The sequence below is a fragment of the Oncorhynchus clarkii genome, chromosome 17 (assembly GCF_045791955.1).
Source record: "Oncorhynchus clarkii lewisi isolate Uvic-CL-2024 chromosome 17, UVic_Ocla_1.0, whole genome shotgun sequence".
Taxonomy (NCBI): Eukaryota; Metazoa; Chordata; class Actinopteri; order Salmoniformes; family Salmonidae; genus Oncorhynchus; species Oncorhynchus clarkii.
The window spans coordinates 67,204,329-67,227,746 of NC_092163.1; the positions used below are offsets into that span (position 1 = coordinate 67,204,329).

The 23,418-nt window shown below is 39.7% G+C and overlaps 1 protein-coding gene across 1 annotated transcript in view; it reads left to right on the plus strand.

The window, feature by feature from the left end:
• The window catches only part of LOC139371295 (contactin-4-like), a 227,907-nt gene that overhangs the window by 84,264 nt on the left and 120,225 nt on the right, over window positions 1–23,418 (plus strand). Inside the window, exons 4-5 of the mRNA XM_071111598.1 lie at window positions 10,678–10,853; window positions 22,922–23,017. Of these exons, the coding sequence (XP_070967699.1) occupies window positions 10,678–10,853; window positions 22,922–23,017 (272 nt within the window). The remainder of the gene's footprint in view (window positions 1–10,677; window positions 10,854–22,921; window positions 23,018–23,418) is intronic.

A 23,418-nucleotide genomic window follows, 5' to 3' on the forward strand; every position in this document is an offset into this window, starting at 1 on the left:
TGTGATTAGCCTGTCCAGAAGCAATACGTCGGTCTCGGCGATGTGGCTGGTTTTGCTTTTGTTGTCCGTGATTGTCTGTAGCCCCTGCCACATATGTTTCATGTCTGAGCCATTGAATTGCGACCCTACTTGTTTGATTGCCTTGCGGAGTGAATAACTACACTGTTTATATTCTGCCATATTCCCAGTCACCTTGCCATGGTTAAATGCGGTCGTTCACGCTTTCAGAGTCGCACGAATGCTACCATCTATCCACGGTTTCTGGTTAGGGTAGGTTTCAATAGTAACAATGGGTACTACATCTCTAATACACTTCCTTTTAAACTCAGTCACCGTATCTTATTCGTCGCCAGACCCACTGGCTCCAGGTCATCTACAAGTCCATGCTAGGTAAAGCTCCGCCTTATCTCAGTTCACTGGTTACGATGGCAACACCCATCCGTAGCACGCGCTCCAGCAGGTGTATCTCACTGATCATCCCTAAAGCCAACACCTCATTTGGCCGCCTTTCGTTCCAGTTCTCTGCTGCCTGTGACTGGAACGAATTGCAAAAATCGCTGAAGTTGGAGACTTTTATCTCCCTCACCAACTTCAAACATCTGCTATCCGAGCAGCTAACCGATCGCTGCAGCTGTACATAGTCTATTGGTAAATAGCCCACCCATTTTCACCTACCTCATCCCCATACTGTTTTTATTTATTTATTTTTATTTTTCTGCTCTTTTGCACACCAATCTCTACCTGTACATAACCATCTGATCATTTATCACTCCAGTGTTAATCTGCATAATTGTAATTATTTGCCTACCTTCTCATGCCTTTTGCACACAATGTATATATAGACTCCCCTTTTTTCTACTGTGTTATTGACTTGTTAATTGTTTACTCCATGTGTAACTCTGTGTTGTCTGTTCACACTGCTATGCCTTATCTTGGCCAGGTCGCAGTTGCAAATGAGAACTTGTTCTCAACTAGCCTACCTGGTTAAATAAAGGTGAAATAAAAAATAAAAAAAAAAAAAAAAAAAAAAATCTGTGTATGAGTGTAGATTATTTTCACAGGCTACCCAGAACATATCCCAGTCCACGTGAACAAAACAATCCTGAAGCCTGGATTCCGATTGGTCAAATCTGCATTGAGTAGTTTTTAGCACGGGTACTTCCTGTTTGAGTTTCTGCCTATAGGATGGGAGGAGCAAGATGGAGTCGTGGTCAGATTTGCCGAAAGGAGGGCAGGGAAGGGCCTTGATATTGATATGTTAATAGAACTTCGGCAGCCTAGTCCTCAAATTTGCTTTGTTAAAATCTCCAGTTACAATAAATGCAGCCTCATGATATTTGGTTTCCAGTTTGCATGAAGTCCAGTGAAGTTCTTTGAGTGCCGTCGTGGTATCGGCTTGAGGGGGGATGTAAACGGCTGGGGCAATGACAGAGAATTCTCTTGGGAGATAATATGGTCGGCATTTGATTGTAAGGTATTCTAGGTCAGGTGAACAAAAGGACTTCCTGTATGTTCCTAGAATTACACCATGAGTCGTTAAACATGAAACACACCCCTACGCCCTTCTGCTTCCCGGAGAGATATTTATGCCTGTCTGCGCGATGTACTGACAGTCCTGCTGGATTTTCCAACTCCGACAGAGTATCTCGAGAGAGCCATGTTTCCATGAAACAGTTTGTTCCAGGCCCCGATGTCTCTCTGGAAAGAAATCCTTGCTCTAAGCTCATCCACTTTGTTATCCAAAGACTGAACATAATAATATACTTGGAGCGGTGGGTGGTATGTGCGCCTCCTAAGTCTAGCCAATAGGCCTCCGCGATTGCCTCTCCTTCCGGCGATGTTTTGGGTCGGCCTCTGGAACAAATTAAATTGCTCTGGGAAGAGTGAACAAAGGATCTCCTCCAGGGAAGTCATATTCCTAGTCGATATGCTGGTAGTTACCGCAGCTATAATATCCAATTGTTCTTCCTGGCTGTATGTAATGACACAAAACATTTCCTGAGCTAATAATGATAAATAATAATACAATTTTACATAAAAAACTAAATACTGCAAAGTTTCCTAAGAGCTAGTCCCGATGCTACCATCTCAGTCATCACCATGTTATCCTACATTTCCACACCACCGCAGAAGCTTCGGGCATCTTCCCAATTAAGTAGTGTAGATTTGTTGTTGGCTACTTGAAGATAACTAGGGCCTATCATTTTCAGCCATCCTCTTCCAATGCATTGTGGAAAAGTGTGCATCAAATTCTACTAGATCAGTGGTTCCTTCAAACATTCAACCTCCAGCTGTGTACCCCCTCTAGCAACAAGGTCAGCGCACGCTAAAATGTTTTTTTTCCCACACACACTATACAATACATTTATTAAACGTAAGTATGAGTGGGAGTTGTCGTCACAACCCGGCTCGTGAGAAGTGACAAAGAACTCTTAAAGGACGAGGACACAAAGAATAATATTATAATAAGCAATAATTTTGCTCTTTATTTAACCATCTTACATATAAAATCTTTTGTTATTTGAAAATTGTGAATAACTCACCACAGGTTAATGAGAAGGGTGTGCTTGAAAGGATGCACATAACTCTGCAATGTTGGCTTGTATTGGGGAGTGTCTCAGTCTTAAATAATTTTCCACACAGTCTGTTTCTGTATTTAGTTTTCATGCTAGTGGGGGCCGAGAATCCACTCTCACATAGGTACGTGGTTGCAAAGGGTGTCAGTGTCTTAACAGTGTGATTTGCCAAGGCAGGATACTCTGAGCGCAGCCCAATCCAGAAATCTGGCAGTGGCTTCTGATTAAATAAAATTTTCACAGAACCTTGTTGCAATTTCGATGAGGCACTCTTGTTCAGATATCGGTAAGTGGTCTGGAGGCAGGGCATAAAAGGGATAACGAATCAAGTTGTTTGTGTCGTCCGTTTTGGGAAAGTACCTGCGTACTTGCACACCCAACTCATTCAGGTGCTTCGCTATATCACATTTGACATTGTCCGTAAGCTTGATTTCATTTTCACACAAAAAAATGAAACAATATGGAAAGACCTGTGTGTTGTCCTTTTTAATGCAGACAGAGAAGAGCTCTTAATCATAGCCTCAATTTTGTCCCGCACATTGAATATAGTTGCGGAGAGTCCCTCTAATCCTAGATTCAGATAATTCAGGCGAGAAAAAACATCACCCAGAAAGGCCAGTTGTGTGAGAAACTTATCATGCAAGCAGTTAGACAAGTGAAAATGATGGTCAGTAAAGAAAACCTTAAGCTCACCTCTCAATTTAAAAACGTGTCAATACTTTCCCCTTGATAACCAGCACACTTCTGTATGTTGTAAAAGCGTTACATGGTCACTGCTCAGATCATTTGCAGTGTAGAAAATACACGAGTTCAGGGGCCTTGCTTTGTCAAAGTTAACCATTTTCACGGTAGTGTCCAAAATGTATTTCAAGTAGTCAGGCATTCCCTTGGCAGCAAGAGCCTCTCGGTGGACGCTGCAGTGTGCCCAAGTGACATCGGGAGAAACTGCTTGCGCACACGTTACCACTCCACTATGTCTCTCTGTTATGGCTTTTACGCCATCAGTACAGATACCAACACATCTTGACCACCAAAGTCCGTTTGATGTCACAAAGCTGTCTGGTACTTCAAAAATATCCTCTCCTGTTGTCCTGGTTTCCAGTGGTTTGCACAAGAGGATGTCTTCCTTAATTGACTCCCCATCAACTATACGACATATACCAGGAGCTGTGCCAGGCCCGCCAAGTCTGTAACGCATATAATTCACTGGCTTGTATGTGTAACAGTATAGCTTCCGTCCCTCACCTCACCCCAACATGGGCTCGAACCAGGGACAATCTGCATACATCGACAACAGCCAGCCTCGTGGCACCGTTACCCATCACTACACAAAAGCCGCGGCCCTTGCCGAGCAAGGGGAACTACTTCAAGGTCTCAGAGCGAGTGACGTCACCTATTGAAACACTATTAGCGTGCACCCCGCTAACTAGCTAGCCATTTCAGACCGGTTATACTCACCCCCCTTTTGACCTCCTTTTCCGCAGCAACCAGTGATCCAGGTCAACAGCAGCAATGTAACAGTATAGCTTCCGCCTCTCTCCTCGCCCCTACCTGGGCTCGAAACAGGGACCGTCTGCTCACATCAACAACTGCCTCCCACGAAGTATCGTTACCCATTGCTCCACAAAAGTCGCTGCCCTTGCAGAGCAAGGGGAACAACTACTTCAAGGTCTCAGAGTGAGTGACGTCACTGATTGAAACGCTATTAGCGCACACCCCACTAACTAGCTAACCATTTCACACCGGTTACATATGCAAAGCAGTAATTGTTTCAAAACATCTCCTTCCATGTCACTGATAGGTTGTGAAACAGTGTTTGATGAAGACATTGTCTGTATAGTTTTTTTGGCCTTTTACCCCAGCTATATCTGCTGCAGCAGGAAGAATTAAGTCCTCCACAATAGCATGGGGCTTGCCTGTCCTAGCCACTCAGTAGCTCACCATATAAGATCCTTCTAGCACCTTATTATTAATGGTATCTGTTGCTTTTATACATGTCTGACTACTCGAAAGTTGTTTTAATTCTCGCTCAAAAAAATCCTGTGGCTTATTTTTCAAATTGGCATGTTTTGTTTCTAAATGTCTTGAGTTTTAAGATAGTACTTTTGTACATATAACACACGCTGGCTGAGAAAAGGCACTACTCCCAATATAAGTGAACCCCAAATCAATGTAGTTCTCATATTTGTCTTTTGTTCGGTGCTTTCCCGGGTAAGGTGGCTGTAGCTCTTCAGCTGCATCAGATTCACAAGTGTCAGTGTCCATCCTAGCTGGGCTAACAACAAATGTAGAATTACTGATGCTAGCATTGGATGTGCTCGTGGAAGCAGAACAACTTGTGTCATCGACAGGTGCAGCTGTAATACTGCTGGTAGTAGCAGTACTACCAGTAGAGCTGGTATGTGTCTCTATGGCCTTATTTTTACCATTTATACATTTGAATGAGCAATGAGCAACGGAATGAGCAGCAGCTACGTTTGGCTACATACGGACCGCTACCTGTATTTGATATTGTGTTGTTATTTCGCTGAACACTAGATGGTTTAGTTTTATTTTTGGCAGTGAAATGAGGCTACTCAGGTGGAAAAAATCTCATCCAAGTGTATAGCCCCATTGGAAAATATAAATGGACTGTTTGAAAATGTGACGAAAAGAAAATGTATAGCCCCTTTTGGAAAAAATAAATAAAAAAATAAACATTTTTATTTGGCGTACCCTGATCGATGGCATTGCGCCACCGCCCGAAATCAACAAATAATGGGAAACAATGCAATCATGCATGACGCATTCTCATCATGTGAAAATAAATGTTAATAGTACACAAAATTTTGAAAATCAAGTAGGGTTTAAATGCCAGGATGTTATACTCATTTAGGATCTTCATCTAGTACAGGTATTCCCAAATTGGGGTACGCCTCATCCCTACTGTGTATCTAATTGGTCAGCTGTCGTCAAAGCCGAAATGAGGAAGATATCCAGGCATTTAAAGTATACTTGATTTTCCAAATGTCGAACACTATTAACTATTTTTTTGTAGACCCAAACGGCATACCATTTAGGATGCAAGTGTGGATATTCAGACATGGCCAGTGTCTCTTTTCCTCTCTCTGCACGGTTCATTAGTCTATCGAAAATGTTGTGTGTTGTATCTCTGGCAACTACAAGGTTCAAATCAATCATGTTTGCTCAATGAAATTGCTGGGGTGAGATTTAGAAGGATTGGTACATTTAACACTTGGGATTGAGCCAGTTTAAAGGTTGAACTAATCAGCTGTTTCCTGTCAAGGTCACTATACAGTCCTGTCAGAGCACAGAGCCTGGCCCTGGATGGGCTGCCTGCCTGCCTTCTAAGACAATCTTCCTGAGGGAAGCTGCAGACTAAATCATCTTCAAAGTTCATTAACTGCACATCACACAATCGTATACTGTGACAGGCTGACCTCAGAGGTTGGGCATTAAATGTGGCTTATCCTCTTATATGCTTTAAAAATGTCTGTCCCTACAAGCATAAAGCTTAAAACAGAGTATTTACTCTGGATAAAAGAGTCTTTGTTCTGTGGCACTGGGTCTATTTGGTTTTCCCAAAAATGAAAGCACCAGGCGGAAGGCTAAAGGAAAGGAACAGACCGTGTAACATTCTACAAACTCATAAGCCAGATGGCATGATATTATGCCACTGTATGGACGGCCTACTGGGACATGATTGCATAAAGCATGTGCTTAACAGAGCTGCTAAAACCAGTGTCCTCCTCTAGAATGATTAATAGTCTATTAGATTATTAGATTATCTGCAACATGTACATGGTTTAATTTATTGCTCAATGTATAATAGCCATGATATTAGCCGACTCAATTCAATACAACAGTCATTGTCAGGTCAATATCTAGTGGCAAGACAATGGATTTTCATCTTAGTATGTTGACCTAACTCACTTATTCCTTCCCTCAGAAAGCTCCTTGTGCAGCTTAATACTCCGATGTTGACCTAAAGGGAAGTGCCGTTTTTTTGTTCTCAGTATTACCATATCAGTCAAAGCTCTGTCTTCTCTCATCCAGAACTTGCAGGAATGTGATATTCAATATTGGCTCTATTGAATCACTCTGTTGAAGAAGAATTAATAACAACTTTGAATAGGCAGACTGCTTTCATTTTTAATGGAATAACATTTTTTTCTAACACAGAAACAGCCTGGTATGCGAGCTGATGAGGACCACTTCTCTGAGATAACAGATCATGTTAGAGGCTCTTCTCATTTTATCAATTGCAGGTTCTCTTTCTGAAAGCATGAGTAGTTAGAGTCGACTCACTACTGTGCAGTAAAATATTGATGTTTTTGTTTTTCTTGCATTGGAAGTAAGTGAATAGCTTGAGTTGCCTTATGAGACGGTCGGTGAGGACCTTTACAATACTGTAGTGTAGAGTAATGAGGCACTGGAGACCAGACTTCTGTACGTTGTGTAAGGCTGGTTTGGAGTAGGCATGGTGATGTATCACTGAACTATTATATATCTACAGTGTCTACAGTACCAGCTTGTAAAGTAGTTAAAGAGGTTGTTTGTACGCGGTGCTACCCCCATAAGCACTATGTATTTAAAGGCATATTGTATTCTGTGAGAACAAAGCCACCGTGAACTGTTTGTAATCATATATTTTTAGTTTGAACTACATGTTCCCTTTTGCTTAAGGAATGATGTTTAGCCTCTTTACTCTATTCCAGTCATAATTGCCATAGCACAAGAACACCATGTATGGATCTGAGTTATTCTTCCCTCTCTCTAATGAAGCCCTGGGAGAGATAACCCTCAGTCCCAGTTTCTATTCAAATGCTTGATATGGTTGGTAGTTGTCTAAATGGTAGATGAAAGAGAACAAAGATGTAATGTCTTTTGCTTTTAACCTGTCATTAACCTTTTACACTTGTCCCTTTATTATTATGCCTTCTCTAAGGTGAATCGTACAATAACAATAACACCTTAAATCTAGTCAAGCAGAGCTACACCAACCTGATAAAGATATTCTCACGAATGCTTTGACAAAGTCACCCTATTTGTTGAGCTGTTTAGAATCCATAAAGACAATCAATTATCATCCTTACTCCAAATAATCAGCAATTAATTGCTCTGGACCCTAATCATGGTCTGCTTCGTCCATATCCCAATAAAGTGCTTAATACCTATCATGCTTTGTAGGGTTGAATATTTTCCTGGTATTTTACAAACGTCCCTTCCCGAGAATAAATAACTCCTCCCGGGTAACCCGCTATTTTCCGCCAAAACCAGAATTGGCGTTCAAAAGCATATAAAATAGGTCTTTGTCTGGATTAGATTAGAGCTTTGATCGAAAATTCAAGCCTGATGCTACTTGAGTCTGATGAGCCATACATTAAATACATTTTATGAGCCCCAAAGACATTTCATGAACCCAAGCCCCAAAAAGTCCAAATGATTGTGCCATTATCCAATACATTTGATAGGCAACTCAACATTACACATGACAACAAAAAAAAACATACAATCCCATAGATGTAGCTACCTATGTGCTCTCTTGGGTAAATACATTAAACTAGCTTCAGTAGGCTAATCTTTGAGTGTGAACTGAATTACACTATTATATGGATTGGATTTATGAACATCGTTCAAATCATGATAAAGCAGTGAGAGACCATGCAGCCTACAAAGTTACAAGTATTGCCTAGCGAATTAGATTTTAATGTTAAAATATAATAGGGCCTATTTGTATAATTAGTAGGCGGGACGCATATATACATTTCATAATGTTTCCCCTAATTTTATTAGCCTACCGCAACTTTCTCTATTGTTGGGTCATGCCTTCATCGCGTTCAAGAATTAAATGAAATACGTTTTGTTGTCCTTATCTTCATCATTCTAATGAAATCCTTGAATAATATAGGACTAGAATTAAATGCAGAAGGTTTTCACTTCTCTACAGAGATTGAATGGTTATGCATCTGAATAAATAACTGCTATAGCCTACCGTGCGTTTGCTCTTTAATTTATTTATCCAACCTTTATTTCAAACTACCCGTGAGTTCTATTGGCTGGTGTATTTAACGTTACGCAAACAAGAGCTTGAATCCCTCTTCGAATAGTCTATTGGTATAAGAAATGCCCAAAACATTATGTCCAGCAAGCTGGTCTAGTCTAGCTTTTCCTGCATGGGACACCAAGAGCTAAGGAGCATTTTTTTAACGAGAGAGGCTAGCAGAGCACAGGTGCGTACATATTGCACAAGAGACAGAGGCTATAAGCCATCATTAATTAGCTAAATATAAGTTGTTACGAATCCGTTTTGGCCCGACAGTCTAGGCGAGACCCGTAACATAACTCAAACAAATTATAATAGTGAAAAAGTAAGAGTGAGAACAAAATAACCACAGACAAATAAATTACCATCAAACACTCGTGGTTTATTTGAAAACACACTGTAATTGGGGGGGGGGGGGGGGGGCAGGAAAAGGGGCTGAGCTGGACCCAAGGAAAGAAATAAGTATCCAAAAACATACCTAAACTAGCCTACTTCACCAACAGCTAACTAACCAAAAATACAGTGGGTGGTACGCCCAGTTCTAACTAGTGTTTTTATACAAAGTATTCCTACGGGTAATGTATGCCCATGGACAACTTATCTTGGTACCCCCTTTTCCCACCGTCAAACAAACACCATAGCAAAACCAATACTCACACGTAGTTGCAAAAAACCAAACGAGAGCTCTACAGACAGATGGCATTGACAGAGAGATTGCGCTCTAGAGCAAACAACAGACAGGGTTTTTAAACCAAGGGAAAGGGAATGTGATAGGGTAATGGAAACAGGAGGAGGTGTGTCTGATTGATGACTGATTGGGGAATGATGAATGCCACCTGTGAGGGGAAAAGGAGAGAAAATAAATACACACACAGGATACACACACAGGATACCTGTATCCGTAACAAAGTCTAATACTGCATTGAATATATTACCTGAAAGAGGTAGACTAGTACATCTATATAGGGCTTTATATCAATCTAGAACAGGGTTATCTATTTTGGATGCAATTGGAATTGAGTTGATGTGGAGAGAAAAAGACTGCGAGAGAGTTCTCGCACGTGCTGGTTTAAAGCAACGATATTTGAGTCATAGGCTGTTTTAAAACTCTGGAGCTGCAATAAAAAAAATATCTTTACAATTAAAAATAAAAGCCAGATGGAGATGGGTAAATTTGGTCTTTATATTACTGTAGCTATGCTGCAGCAAATTTAGGCCTATCTGTCACAAGAAAAATGATGATGATGATGATGATGAGTTGATACTGTAGGTCTACATGGATTGTGAACTGCGCTCCATACTGAGATAGGCTGTCTGCCCCCACCCTTCAGAGGCCGTAGAGAAGCCAGATTTAGACACTGCACATTATTTCACAGTTCCATTTCACGCCATGCTATTCATATAAACCATTTATTATCATTTACCGGTTTCTCTGAGTTATTTATCCCTGGAAAAGGGAGTGGTTTTGGGTGGTAAATCCAGGTAAATCTCGGTAACTGGGTTCCCGCCATTCAACCCTAATGCTTACTCATCTGTGAAATTTAGTTTGGTATCGTAACCACCTTTCTGCTCTATGTGGAGGGATTGAGGAATCTGCTGCCTTCATAAGTGAATTATATCATTCACTGATCACCTCTAACACCAATTATAATCTCATAGCCTGGTGTAGAATGCAAAAGTGCAGAATGCAGTGTGCTAGCCATTATTTTTATTTGTTGCAGCGTAATGATTAATCTGCATATTTATGCTGTTTGACTTGGTGTCTAGCAAGATGGATGGCCACAGAGGCTGTGTATTCTTGGTGAGTGAGGTATTTTCTGCTCTGTGTTGTGCCGGCCGTCAGTGTAGTTCACTACTTAGATTAACGCTATACTGTGGGGCATGGTTTGAGGGCTTTCTTGATCCTTTACTACTCAAATTAAGGTAAAATCAGCATTTGCCTTCTTTGAGGTTTTTGTCAGAATCTCATATTTCCATAAAGGTACAGTACATGATCTACAATAGATTGAAGTTAATAGTGGATCTGGATCTGACTGCTTTTCATTTTGTTTTTAGGTGGAAACTGAATGGCACCGCGATCACTCCCAAATCAGGCTCACACTATAGCCTGTCTGGAGGCAACCTCCGAATCAGCCATTTAAACAAAGACCAAGATGCTGGAACATATCAGTGCCTCGCCTCCAACTCTTTTGGGACCATTGTGAGCCGAGAGGCCAGTCTAACCTTTGCATGTAAGTCACTAACTATCTTTTATTCCCTCTCTGATCATACTGTACTAGCCAGCAGTGTGAAGGCATGTGACAGAAAAGATATGTCAGTGGGACTTGTCATAGTGTCTTGTGTCCCGTCTGATAAAGCAATCAACATGGAAGCGTCTCCTTGGGGAGCAGCATTTGCCAGTGCTGTGACTCCACACTCAGGATCTTAATCCTGATAGAGCCAATACATGAAACTCCAACTCCAACTCCAACGCATCAAAATACCTCTTCATCACTTTCCTCAAGGTTCAACTCAAAATAAATAACGATAAATGCCTACACTACCACATACTGTCTTTATAATACAGGACATACTTTCAAAGATGTACAGTTAAAGTATATTGAGCAAACGTAATGTCATAGTGAGTACAAAAACCGAACAGAAATCATCTTCTCTCAGCATGTGAAAGTAATGGGAATAGAAGAATAAGATAAAGATAAGATAAAGCGGTATATATTTATATTATTCTTTTTCTTGGACATTATAACTGACAGACCTGAGTAGAAGAGGATAAATGGTCCCATGTGGCTGTTGGTGGAGCATGGAACTTGCAACAACAAGGGTTGTGGGTTTGATTCCCATGTGGGACTAGTACGAAAATGTATGCACTCACTACAGCAAGTCACTCTGGATGCGAATGTCCGCTAAATGACTCAAATGTGAATAAAGATAGCAGAATTTCTGCACATAACTGACAGACTACGGTCTCAATTTAGCTGTTTTCCTTTTGAGTAAGAGGAAGTCAATACTCCTTGCTGCTTCTCCAGTTATTGGACATCCTAAAATGACGACATGGACAGTGAAGTGAATGATGGCTTCTTCAGATTCAGTTCTGATGCCCCACGGTGGGAACAAGGCCGCCCCATCCCTCACAGGCCATTTATTTTGTCCCCCTGGCCGGGCCCAGTCTCACTCCGGAGCAAGAGTAATCCGATTCTGTAGGGAACTCCACTGTCACTATAAGGCGAAACAGTGACAGTTCCATCAATTGTCCGGGCCTGACCTTAAAGTCTTGGGATGTTGTCACATAGTAAGGACCTGCATCTGTGACTGTCATCTGTCTTCTTTATTACTCTTGGTATAGCTTAAATAACTCCACATGATGATTGAATGGTGAGGGTTCAAGACAATACTATAAAGGGCAGTTGATATTATTAGAGAGTGTATCTTGCAATTTGTTAGAATATGTGGTTCATGTCAACATTGAAAGATTTGATTGTAAAATTAGAGCAGAAAGCATTGATACATTAAATTAATTCCATTGGAGAAGAGGACATTTATTGTTTATTGATCTCATAAATACTTTAGATATGAGTGATTATTGATGGATTTGGCCCTGTTATGCCTGCAGGCCAAATATACTATACATCATATTAATAATCCATGAGTTCATTTCTTACCTGTTTCCATGTTGTCTGTTCTTGACCTTGAAAATGGTTTTATGTTGATTCAGATTCAATCTTTGAATGGTATTTCACAGTGAAATTTGAACCATCTTTTCACTGTAACATGCATACAATATTTAATGCTCTTAAGTGGTGCAGCCCAGTTCAGCTCAATCAATAATACATTCTGTCAGCTCTTAAAATAATGGTCTTAAAATACATTTGATGGCAGTATGCATCAATCAATACCATCTTCTTCCAGAGAAGCGTAATGAAAGTTGGCTATTTATGTGTTTGAAAATGTTCTCTGTGATGAATTTGCTGGAGCTTGACCTCGTAGAGTTGAGATAATACACCGAACAAAAATATAAACACAACATGCAACAATTTCAAAGATTTTACTGAGTTACAGTTCATATCAGGAAATCAGTCAATTTAAATGAATTCATTAGGCCCTAATCTATGGATTTCACTTCACTGGCAATACAGATATGCATCTATTGGCCACAGATACCTTTAAAAAAAGCTAGGCGTGTGGATCAGAAATCCTGTGGTGTGACCACCATTTGCCTCATGCAGCGCAGCAGATCTCCTTCTCATGAAGTTGATCAGGTTGTTGATTGTGGCGTGTGGAATGTTGTCCCACTCCTCTTCAATGGCTGGGGGAAGTTGCTGGATATTGGCGTGTACTGGAACACGCTGTTGTACACATTGATCCAGAGCATCCCTAACATGCTCAATGGGTGACATGTCCGGTGAGTATGCAGGCCATGGAAGGACTGGGACATTTTCAGCTTCCAGGAATTGTGTACAAATCCTTTCGACATGGGGCTGTGCCGATGAATGGCACAACGAATAGCCTCATGATCTCATCACAGTATCTCTGTGCATTCAAAATGCCATCGATAAAATGCAATTGTTTTCGTAGTCCGTAGCTTATGCCTGCTCTGTTCACAATGTTGGCATCAGCAAAACGCTCACCCATGTGACACCATACACGCTGTGTGCCATCTGCCCGGTACAGATGAAACCGGGATTCATCTGTGAAGAGAAGACTTCTCCAGTGTGCCAGTGTCCATCAAAGGTGAGCATTTGCCCACAGAAGTTGTTTATGACGCCGAACTGCAGTCAGGTCAAGGCCCTGGTGGGGACGACGAGCACAGAGATGAACTTCCCTGAGACGGTTTCTAACAGTTTGTGCATAAATTCTTAGTTTGTACCAATAGTTTCATCAGCTGTCTGGGTGGCTGGTCTCAGATGATCCCACAGGTGAAGAAGTCGGACGTGGACATCCTGGGATGGAGTGGTTTCACATGGTCTGCGGTTGTGAGGCCGGGTTGGACGTACTGCCAAATTCTCTCAACAATGTTGGTGAAGGCTTATGGTAGAGAAATGAACTGCGCATTTTAGTGTAATTTTATACTAACCAGCACAAGGTGCACCTGTGTAAGGATAATGCTGTTTTATCAGCTTCTTGATATGCCACACCTGTCAGGTGAATGGATTATCTAGGAAAAGGAGAAATGCTTGCACAACATTTGATAGAAATAAGCTTTTTGTGCGTACATGGAACATTTCTGGGATCTTTTATTTCAGCTCATGAACATGGGTCCAACTCTTTACATGTTGCGATTATATTTTTGTTCAGTGTAAAAAGGATTAAAAAACAGTGAACATCAAATGGTCCCAAAGTACTTTAAGGAGATATGATTTTCTCTGCCTTTCCTCTTGAATTGGCTTGCTTTAATTGCATAAATACCGAAAGCCTTTTCAGTAAGATCCGTAGGAAATAGATAATTGTCATAATGGACGCGCTGATGCTGTCTGAAGAACAAGCTCTGCCTCCTATTTCAGTAATTGGGTTCTGAGTATAGGAAGTATTTTTTTGTTGAAATAGGCATTGATAGTAAAACTCATGCATAGTGTCTTAATCGTGTGTACTGTGATTTAATTTTGCAATACTTTGTTGGTGTTGTGATACATTTCCTTGGGTTTATCAAGGTCTCAATGGCTAAAAGTACAAATATTTTAAGAATGTCAAGAATCAATAGATAAGAAAGATTTTCTACATTATTTATAAATTAATAGCAATCTCTCAAACTCTGTACTGTATATCATGTCCATGTCACCCGGCCCCTTTCAACACTGTGGATAGTTATTCTCCCTCTAGCACTCCTTTTCCATTTGGTACAACAACTGTCATGTTTATTTCATTCTGTCTCAATATTCATGGGATTTGTCATTTATTCCTCACAACCTCTCACTCTCAGGATAGACTTGTCCTGGTTGATGTAATGTTCAATCTGTTTGCTCTGTGGATACAAATCCTCTGGTGTTGGAACTGTTGCTCACTTTAGTTTATACTGATGGTTAGTTTTCCATCTGCTCATTTCCCTGTCTATGAACTTGAAGTGACAGTGGGGACAGGGGAAGAGCTGTCAGAAATAAATGGAATATCTTATACGGCGGGCTGCCTACGGATCAATTCCCTCCCCCCCAAAAAATAAAATAATAATAATAATTTTAGGAACTCAAAAAGTACCCAATTGTCATAGGTTCCTGTCCTGCAAGCATTCAAAACAACCTTGTGTTGTTAGGGAAAATTTATGGAAAATCCTATACAATATTTTCTTTAGGAATGTAGTGAATTGAAAGTACAATTAGTCCAAAATATAAATAGTTAAGTCAAGTACAGATACCCCAAAAAATTACGTAAGTAGTACTTTAAAGTATTTTTACTCTAGTACTATACACCACTGCTTGGATATCCTTTTTTCTCTAGTAATGCCCCATGTGTATTGTTTACTGCACTTTTGGAGCTAGGAACATAAGCATTTCACAACACCTGTGATAAGATCTGCAAAATATGTGTATGCCACCAATAACATTTGATTTGATTTGAATTACAACCAACCAACACCCAGCTTTTGAATTTCAATATGGACAACAATCGGCACTCTGAATAGGTATATACCTATATGTACATATTCTTCAGTTGGAGAAAGTTTTGTTCCTCTAGATATTTTCCAGGATTGTCAATGTTACCCCCCTGAGTAGCAGTGCTCCAAATAATCTGACGTTACCCTTCCTCCCATGAACTTGTGATGGATGGTGGTGCTGCCAGTGAGGAGTTGGCCCTGTCTGCTGCCTGACGCATGGCTAACTGATGGATTAGAGGGCCGCTTTCTCACTCAATACCGCCTTCCCTTGATTATTATTTCTATTGATTCTTTATCGGTGATTATGTAAAAGATGCACACCCATAATTCATATGGATGAATAGCTTGTATATACAATGTTTCTGAGTCACAGAGGTGCCATCTCAAAGGTCATGATTTCAATGTGATACATTGTTCTACAGTGTATTATTGTTTGACTACAGAGTTAGACCAAAGATTTACCAATAATAAGCTATGGGATGTATTTGTTGTCAATGAATATGGAAATGTGGGTCCAAATTAAAACTATGTTAGTGCAGACATTTTTATACATACTGTATACATTTTGGCACAATACAGTCCTCAGTCATTTTTAGTTTGTACTCACAGAGTACAGCTGTATTTCTCTCACAGAGCATGTGCAATTATGCAGACAGATGTGCTGTTTTTTTACTTCCGTTTTTTCATCTTTTATATGAGCCCCCCGCATCCAGAGATTTGAGAATCCTACTAGAGTTGCTAAACATGGTGTAAAATTCCCGTAACTCCTGAAGGATTTACATGAATCCCTCGTTTAAATGCAAATATTTCCTGAACACTACTCTCCAGCTGTTGTGATAATGTGAATAGAGGGAGTACGGTAAACTGAGTTAATTAAGTGTAAATAGCTACCAGCTATATTCTGTCTTTAGAACTTTTTTACCTGCATAGACTGTATGCAATTGCATCAGATGTCATGTGCTTGTCTCCCCTTTGTGGCTTTAAACGGTTCTTCTATGTTAAGAACAAAATGAAAGTAAATTACTTTCATTACTGTACATTTGAACCTACGCTTTTTAAACCTACGTTATGATGTAATGTCAGCTACAGTTAACCCCAGTTACAGTAAGTTAAGCGTGAAAAGAGGAATCTATCTTTCAAGCGAAATGAACTCCCCTGTGAAACGAAATGCTTACTTGCAGGTTTTGTGTATTTGTGCCATTGGGGGTGAATATGCAAGACAAAATATTTAGGTGCCTTTGAATGGGTATGGTAGTAGCTGCCAGGTGCACCGGTTTGAGTGTGTCAAGTACTGCAACACTGCTAGGTTTTTCACGCTCAACAGTTTCCTGTGTATAAAGAATGGTCCACCACCCAAAGGACATCCAGCCAACTTGACACAACTGTGGAAAGCATTGGAGTAAACATGGGCCAGCATCCCTGTGGAATGATTTTGACACCTTGTAGAGTGCATGCCCCGACGAATTGAGGCTGTTCTGAGGGCAAAAGGGTTGCAACTCAACATTGGGAAGGGGGTTCCGAATGTTTTGTACACTCAGTGTATATTACTTTACCTTAATTTCTCAATGAATTGTGGGAAGAGTAGTTCAATACCAACATTTACAAGGCCTGCCTCTTTTCTTGCGACTGAGATGAGAATTATTAGGCATATCTCTTGAAGGCTGACTGCATGCTTTCATGCTTTCTTTTAAACAAAAAGTGCCTATGTGCACAGCTGTGTGCTCAGAGGAGCATGCATTTGGTCAAGTCTCCAGCACTGTCCCCTCTGACCTTACAGGCTCTTCTTGAGGCATTGGCTGTATCATTCTGTAATAAGGATTTTGGCTGGGATCTTCAGGACCTTTTTGCAACAATGGTTTGTTTGCTCTGCTTCTGATTTTAGGACGGGAGGGGGCACAGTTTGATTTTAGCACTATCATTATCTCTCTCTCTATGTGTGTGTGTGTGTGGGGGGTGGGGGGGTGCGCACACATGGGTGTGTGCATGTGTATTTTATCGGGATGATCAAACATAGCCTCCTGCACTGGCAGTGAAGTGGCCCCAGTACCGCTTCGTGTTACTACAACGGCTTTTATCCTAAATAATGCCCAAAAATATACTTTGTAAAATTTACTCAGCACCTTAGATGTCCAATGCTTTTGTCCACTTTGTTCCTTCAGGCTCTCTATTTCCTAGGCTCTCTGGGGCTTTTATCTAGCACCCCATCCTGTGTTGAGATGAAAGAGGGTGGCAGTGTCACTCCAAACCTTTTGTTACCAATCCCCTGGTTCCCAGATTGGACCACTATAGACAAAGCATTACCTCCATGGGCCCACATGTACGGGACATCTGCAAGCCATTCATTAAAACTGTGTTTTGATAGAGAAAAGTCAAGGAGTCTAGACTTACCAAATGAGGAGTTCACTTGCAGACAATAAGCCCAGTCAGTCAGTCAGAGATTCATGTTTTATATCATATTCTCTTTTACCTGTAAAACTGTCTAGAATTTAATTGTGCAATTTGAACTGCCATAGCACATGAAACCAATTTGGATGTAGACAAATGTGTTCAGAATACTATTCAACATCAATTATTCACAAATGGAATTAACTTTCTACTTATTTCTATCAGTGTGCGGTTCAATGGTATCAGAAAATCATCTCTCTTTTTTTAGAGATCAGTTAAATTGCTGAGGTAGATGCATATAGCTAATTGACTCTTAATTGCCAAATCTCACATTCATCTGTGAGAAATTGCAAAGAATTGCTTTTCTTAATAGAGCTTAAGAGTCTCAAATAGCTATTAGCAAAAGTGTGTTCCTGGGTTAAGAGGAGATTTATGTTTGAGGAAATAATTAAAGCCTGCCTCCTAATCGACTTGTCCCATAACCAGTATGACATATATTAGCTGACCTTATAGTCCTCTTAATAAATCAGTGAGCCCAGTAATTTTACATTTAAATCTGCTCCTGGAGCAGAACTAACAGCAATCTAGTTTGAAAGCAGGTTTGGTTGGTTGCTGAGAGAGATGCTCAGGACTTTCCATCAAGTCGCCCTGGAAAGAGAGAGCTTTCATTCCAGCATTGATGCTCGAGGTGACATGACAATATGGAGCATATTACAGAGGTTAAGGTTAAGGTTAATTAATCCAATTGGAACAATATGTGCTCTTAAATCTGCACCCGTTATCAAATAAATGTATCTTTGTTCCCAGTGGTAGAAAGATACAGTATGAATGTATTTTGTGTCACCAGCTGTCTTTCTAAATTTGGCCATTTTTATGTAGACAGGCTTCATTTTAGCCACTTGCAGTAAGTTACCACACTGCAAAAAATGAAAATCTTACCTACTGTAGACTTCACCTAGATTTTTGTTTATCTTGTATTGAGATAATTAAGTCAAAATTACTTGTTTTTTGTTGATTTAGCTTACCCTGAAAATGCCTTTGTCTTGTATTAAGATATTCTGACTTGTATCAAGACTTTTTTTAGGTTAAAATAAGCAAGATTATCTGCCAGTGCACTGAGATAATTTGCCTTGATAATACATCAGATCATTTTGCTTATTTTAACCTACAGTAATAAAAGGCTTGATACTAATCAGAATATCTTAATCCAAGACAAATTATCTTGATGCAGTTTCTGGGTAAACTAAATCAACTCAAAACAAGTACATGCATTTTCTGGGTTAGCTAAATCAACTCAAACAAGTAATTTCAACTTAATTTTTTTTAATTTTATTTTTTTATTTTATTTCACCTTTATTTAACCAGGTAGGCCAGTTGAGAACAAGTTCTCATTTACAACTGCGACCTGGCCAAGATAAAGCATAGCAGTGTGAACAGACAACACAGAGTTACACATGGAGTAAACAATTAACAAGTCAGTAACACAGTAGAAAAAAAGGGGAGTCTATATACATTGTGTGCAAAGGCATGAGGAGGTAGGCGAATAATTACAATTTTGCAGATTAACACTGGAGTGATAAATGATCAGATGGTCATGTACAGGTAGAGATATTGGTGTGCAAAATAGCAGAAAAGTAAATAAATAAAAACAGTATGGGGATGAGGTAGGTAAAAATGGGTGGGCTGTTAACCGATAGACTATCAATACAGTGTCATCACATATAAACAAAATGCAACATTTAGTACACTACAACAACAACAAAAAATATGACCAAGATTTTTTATCTTGTATTGAGGTAATTAACTCAAAAGTTACTTGTCCACAAGCTCGCTGCTGCTGTTTTGTGAGATATCTACAGTACCTGTCTTTTATTTCTCCAAACTAATGTATCTGTTTTGTGGAGCTGCTCCTTTCATGTCTGGTAGCTGTGGCATTATTCCAAATTGAATCACTGCTTACAACCTCTTGAAAGGCATTGAGAAGTTCCTATTGCAATGTATTTATCCAGCTCCCACCCGAGACTCCTCTGCACACTCATCCATGAAGACTGTTCTGTGCTCCCCGAATTACCTTTACCCAGATCTGCTGGGCAACAATAGCAGGGAGAATTGCAGGAAGCTGTTGTGACCTGTTATTGTTTTCCATCAATTGTCAAGCATAAATTAGTTTCAATAAAAAGGTAATTTTAGTTTCTAAGCCATTTTGAAATTGCTTTGTAATGTTTGCGGTAGTAAGAGTGATGAAAAAACCCACAATGGAAACCTGATAACCACTGGAGCCATTAAAATCCTTCATGTGTGACTTGGGCTAAACAAAATACTTTCTGCCTACTGGAGCCCCATATTGATTTGGGACTTATTGGTTTTATCCACAACACTTTGGGTCCAATATCGACTTTTTAATGTTTGGGGACTATGAGTTCATAATTTCAGATGTAAAATTACATGATCACAGTTATTTTGCCGTCTGCCTCAGCTGTGATATTTTTCCGTCTGGCTCAGCCGTGCTACAATGATCTAATCTAGTGGTGATAACATTCTCATGTGGTAGTGATTCCTATATGGTTGCACAGTGTTGTATATACTGTTTGATACCCTTTCGTCTTATTTCTCGTCTGTTTTTCTAATATTACATTATTATTGATTATTGCATTGTTGGGTTTTGAGTTTGCAAATAAGGCATTTCACTGTACTTGTGCATGTGAAATTAAAACTTGAAATGATTAAATATCTAAAATGTAGTACAAGAATGACTTTTACTGCATGAAGCAGTAATAATCATTTTCAACGTAAAATTTTTCACAGCACTGAAATGTTTCAATCTGTTCAGCCTAGACAAATGCATTTTACTGCAATGGGTGGCTTCATAGATAGATTATTCTTTGTGTTTGGGGATTTTCTGATGAAATCAAACTTGGTTTCAGCCCTTTCTTTCTCCCTCAATTGTATTGATTAATGGAGTCATTCAAATTCTGTTTTTTGATAAGATGTTATTCCTTAATCGTGTGAATTTAGAATGCTTACTGTGTGCAGTGTTCATAATGTTTGGAAGATAGACATGTTAGCTTCCATCTTTAGACAAATGGTAGTTTTCATCAGCTTTCTGTTCACTTGGCATTATTGGTGACAATATTCTCACATTGAGACTTGGGATCCCTCAGTAAACAGCAGTGGTGTAAATTACTTAAGTAAAAATATTTTAAAGTACTACTACTTAAGTAGTTTTTTGGGGGGTATCTGTACTTAACATTTTTTTTTATTTTTGACAACTTCTACTTTTACTCCACTAGATTCCTAAAGAACATATGTACTTTTTACTCACATACATTTTCCTTGACACCAAAAAGTACTTGTTAGATCCTCCTCATGCAGAACAGAATTTTAGTCCAATTCACGCACCTATCAATTTAACCAGTTGTCCTCCCTACTGCCTCTGATCTGGCAGACTCACTAAAAATAATACTGACTTTGCTCTGTCTGTCCGCAAATAAAAAGGAAATCGTTATGTCTGGTTTGCTTAATATAAGGAATTTGATGAATGGCATGTACTTTCACTTTGTACTTCGACTCAAGTATGACTGTACTTAAAGGAAAATGTAAGGAAAATACAGACATCATTGCTGTATGATGCGTTTTGCATCATATGACGCAAAACGCAGCATCATATGATGCAAAATGCATTGTATGGGGATGATTTTTGTATTTGAAAGTTACATGTCTTGAAAACTCGATTGCTGACAGGCAAAACATTTTGGGACTATGTCAATAATGGACTAATATAACAAATACCAAAATATAGTTTTGGGGTGGAATTTTCCGTTAACTTGTTGTAACTCCCATCCCGTGAACGGGATCGTTGTCATCATCTGACACTAATTAGCATAACGCAACGGACATAAATATTACTAGAAAATATTCCTATTCATGAAAATCACAAGTGAAATATATTGAAACACAGCTTAGCCTTTTGTTAATCACCCTGTCATCTCAGATTTTCAAAATATGCTTTACAGCCAAAGCAAGACAAGCATTTGTGTAAGTTTATCGATAGCCTAGCATAGCATTATGTCCAGCTAGCAGCAGATAACTTGGTCACGAAAATCAGAAAGGCAATCAAATTAAATATTTTACCTTTGATGAGCTTCGGACGTTTTCACTCACGAGACTCCCAGTTAGATAGCAAATGTTCCTTTTTTCCAAAACTATTATTTTTGTAGGCGAAATAGCTCCGTTTGTTCTTCATGTTTGGCTGAGAAATCGACCGGAAATTGCGGTCACGACAACGGCGAAAAATATTCCAAATTAGCTCCATAATATCGACAGAAACATGGCAAACGCTGTTAATAATCAATCCTCAAGGTGGTTTTCAAATATCTATTCGATAATATATCCACCGGGACAATTGGTTTTTCAGTAGGAGCGACCTCTGTACCTCTGTATTTTACGCAAGAATCACTCTGAGAGCCATCAGGTGACCACTTGCGCAATGTAGCCGCTTACGCTTATTCTTCAACATAAAGGCGTGAAACTACGTCACAATGCTGTAGACACCTTGGGGAATATGTAGAAAAAGTAATCTGGTTGATAGCCCATTCACTGCTCAATAGGGACGCATCGGAACGCAGAGCATTCAAAACATGAGTCACTTCCGGATTTGATTTTTCTTAGGCTTTCGCCTGCAATATCAGTTCTGTTATACTCTCAGAAAATATTTTTACAGTTTTGGAAACTTTATAGTGTTTTCTATCCTAAGCGGTCAATTATATGCACATTCTAGCATCTTGTCCTGACAAAATATCCTGTTTACTTTGGGAACGTTATTTTTCCAAAAATGAAAATACTGCCCCCTAGTCACAACAGGTTTTAAGTACACTTAAAACCAGATACTCTTAGACATTTACTCAAGTAGTATTTTACTGGGTTACTTTCACTTTTACTTGACTCATTTTCTATTAAGGTATATATTTTTTCAGCTTAAGGTTGTTTACCACCCCCAAATGTGTATACTTACTGCACAAGACAATGCTCACAAGGATTTCCATTGTGACTATTAATCTCCAGCTAAATACACTTCTCACCACTTTTCTTTCTGACCAATGTTTACTTTCGAAAAGTTGGATGCACAGCACAGCTGCAGCAAAGATGAGATGTTCAATTTTGAATAAAAGAGTCAGTCTTTCCTTTCTTTTGATTTCCCTCTAATTTGTAGACTCTGTTTTCTTGCTCTGCATAAACATGTTTTTTTTCCATCGGTTTTATCTTGCAAACTATCAAAGATTTGTTGGGCCACAATCCAACAGGGGTTTTTACATAATGCCTATTGTTTTTCAGACTTGGGGAACTTCAAGACCAACCGAAGAAACTCAGTGTCAGTTCGCGAGGGACAGGGGGTGGTGCTGTTGTGTGGTCCCCCATCTCACTCTGGAGGTAAGAAAGCAAACACAGACTCTTTGCAGTGATAACTGAGCAATGCTATTTCACCCACTTGTCAGGCTATGCTACTCTCTCTCTCTCTCTCTCTCTCTCTCTCTCTCTCTCTCTCTCTATCTCTCTCTCTCTCTCTCTCTCTCTAACACATTTAAACTTTTAAAACAGCTGTCTTAAGAAATGTCCAAGGCTGAGGCATCAGAAATGGAGAGTGGGGTTTCCAGACAGGCATCTCCTCTCTGCAGCTTTTGGCTCCTGCAGCTGCTTATCTTACTCTTTCTCATGGTTCTAAGACCGTCAGCAAGTGTTAGCTTGCCAAACTGCCCTCTGGAGAGACAGGTATTTGTGTGCCACTAGCCTATAGCTCACTAAGTTCAACCAACACCCTCATCACCAGCCTC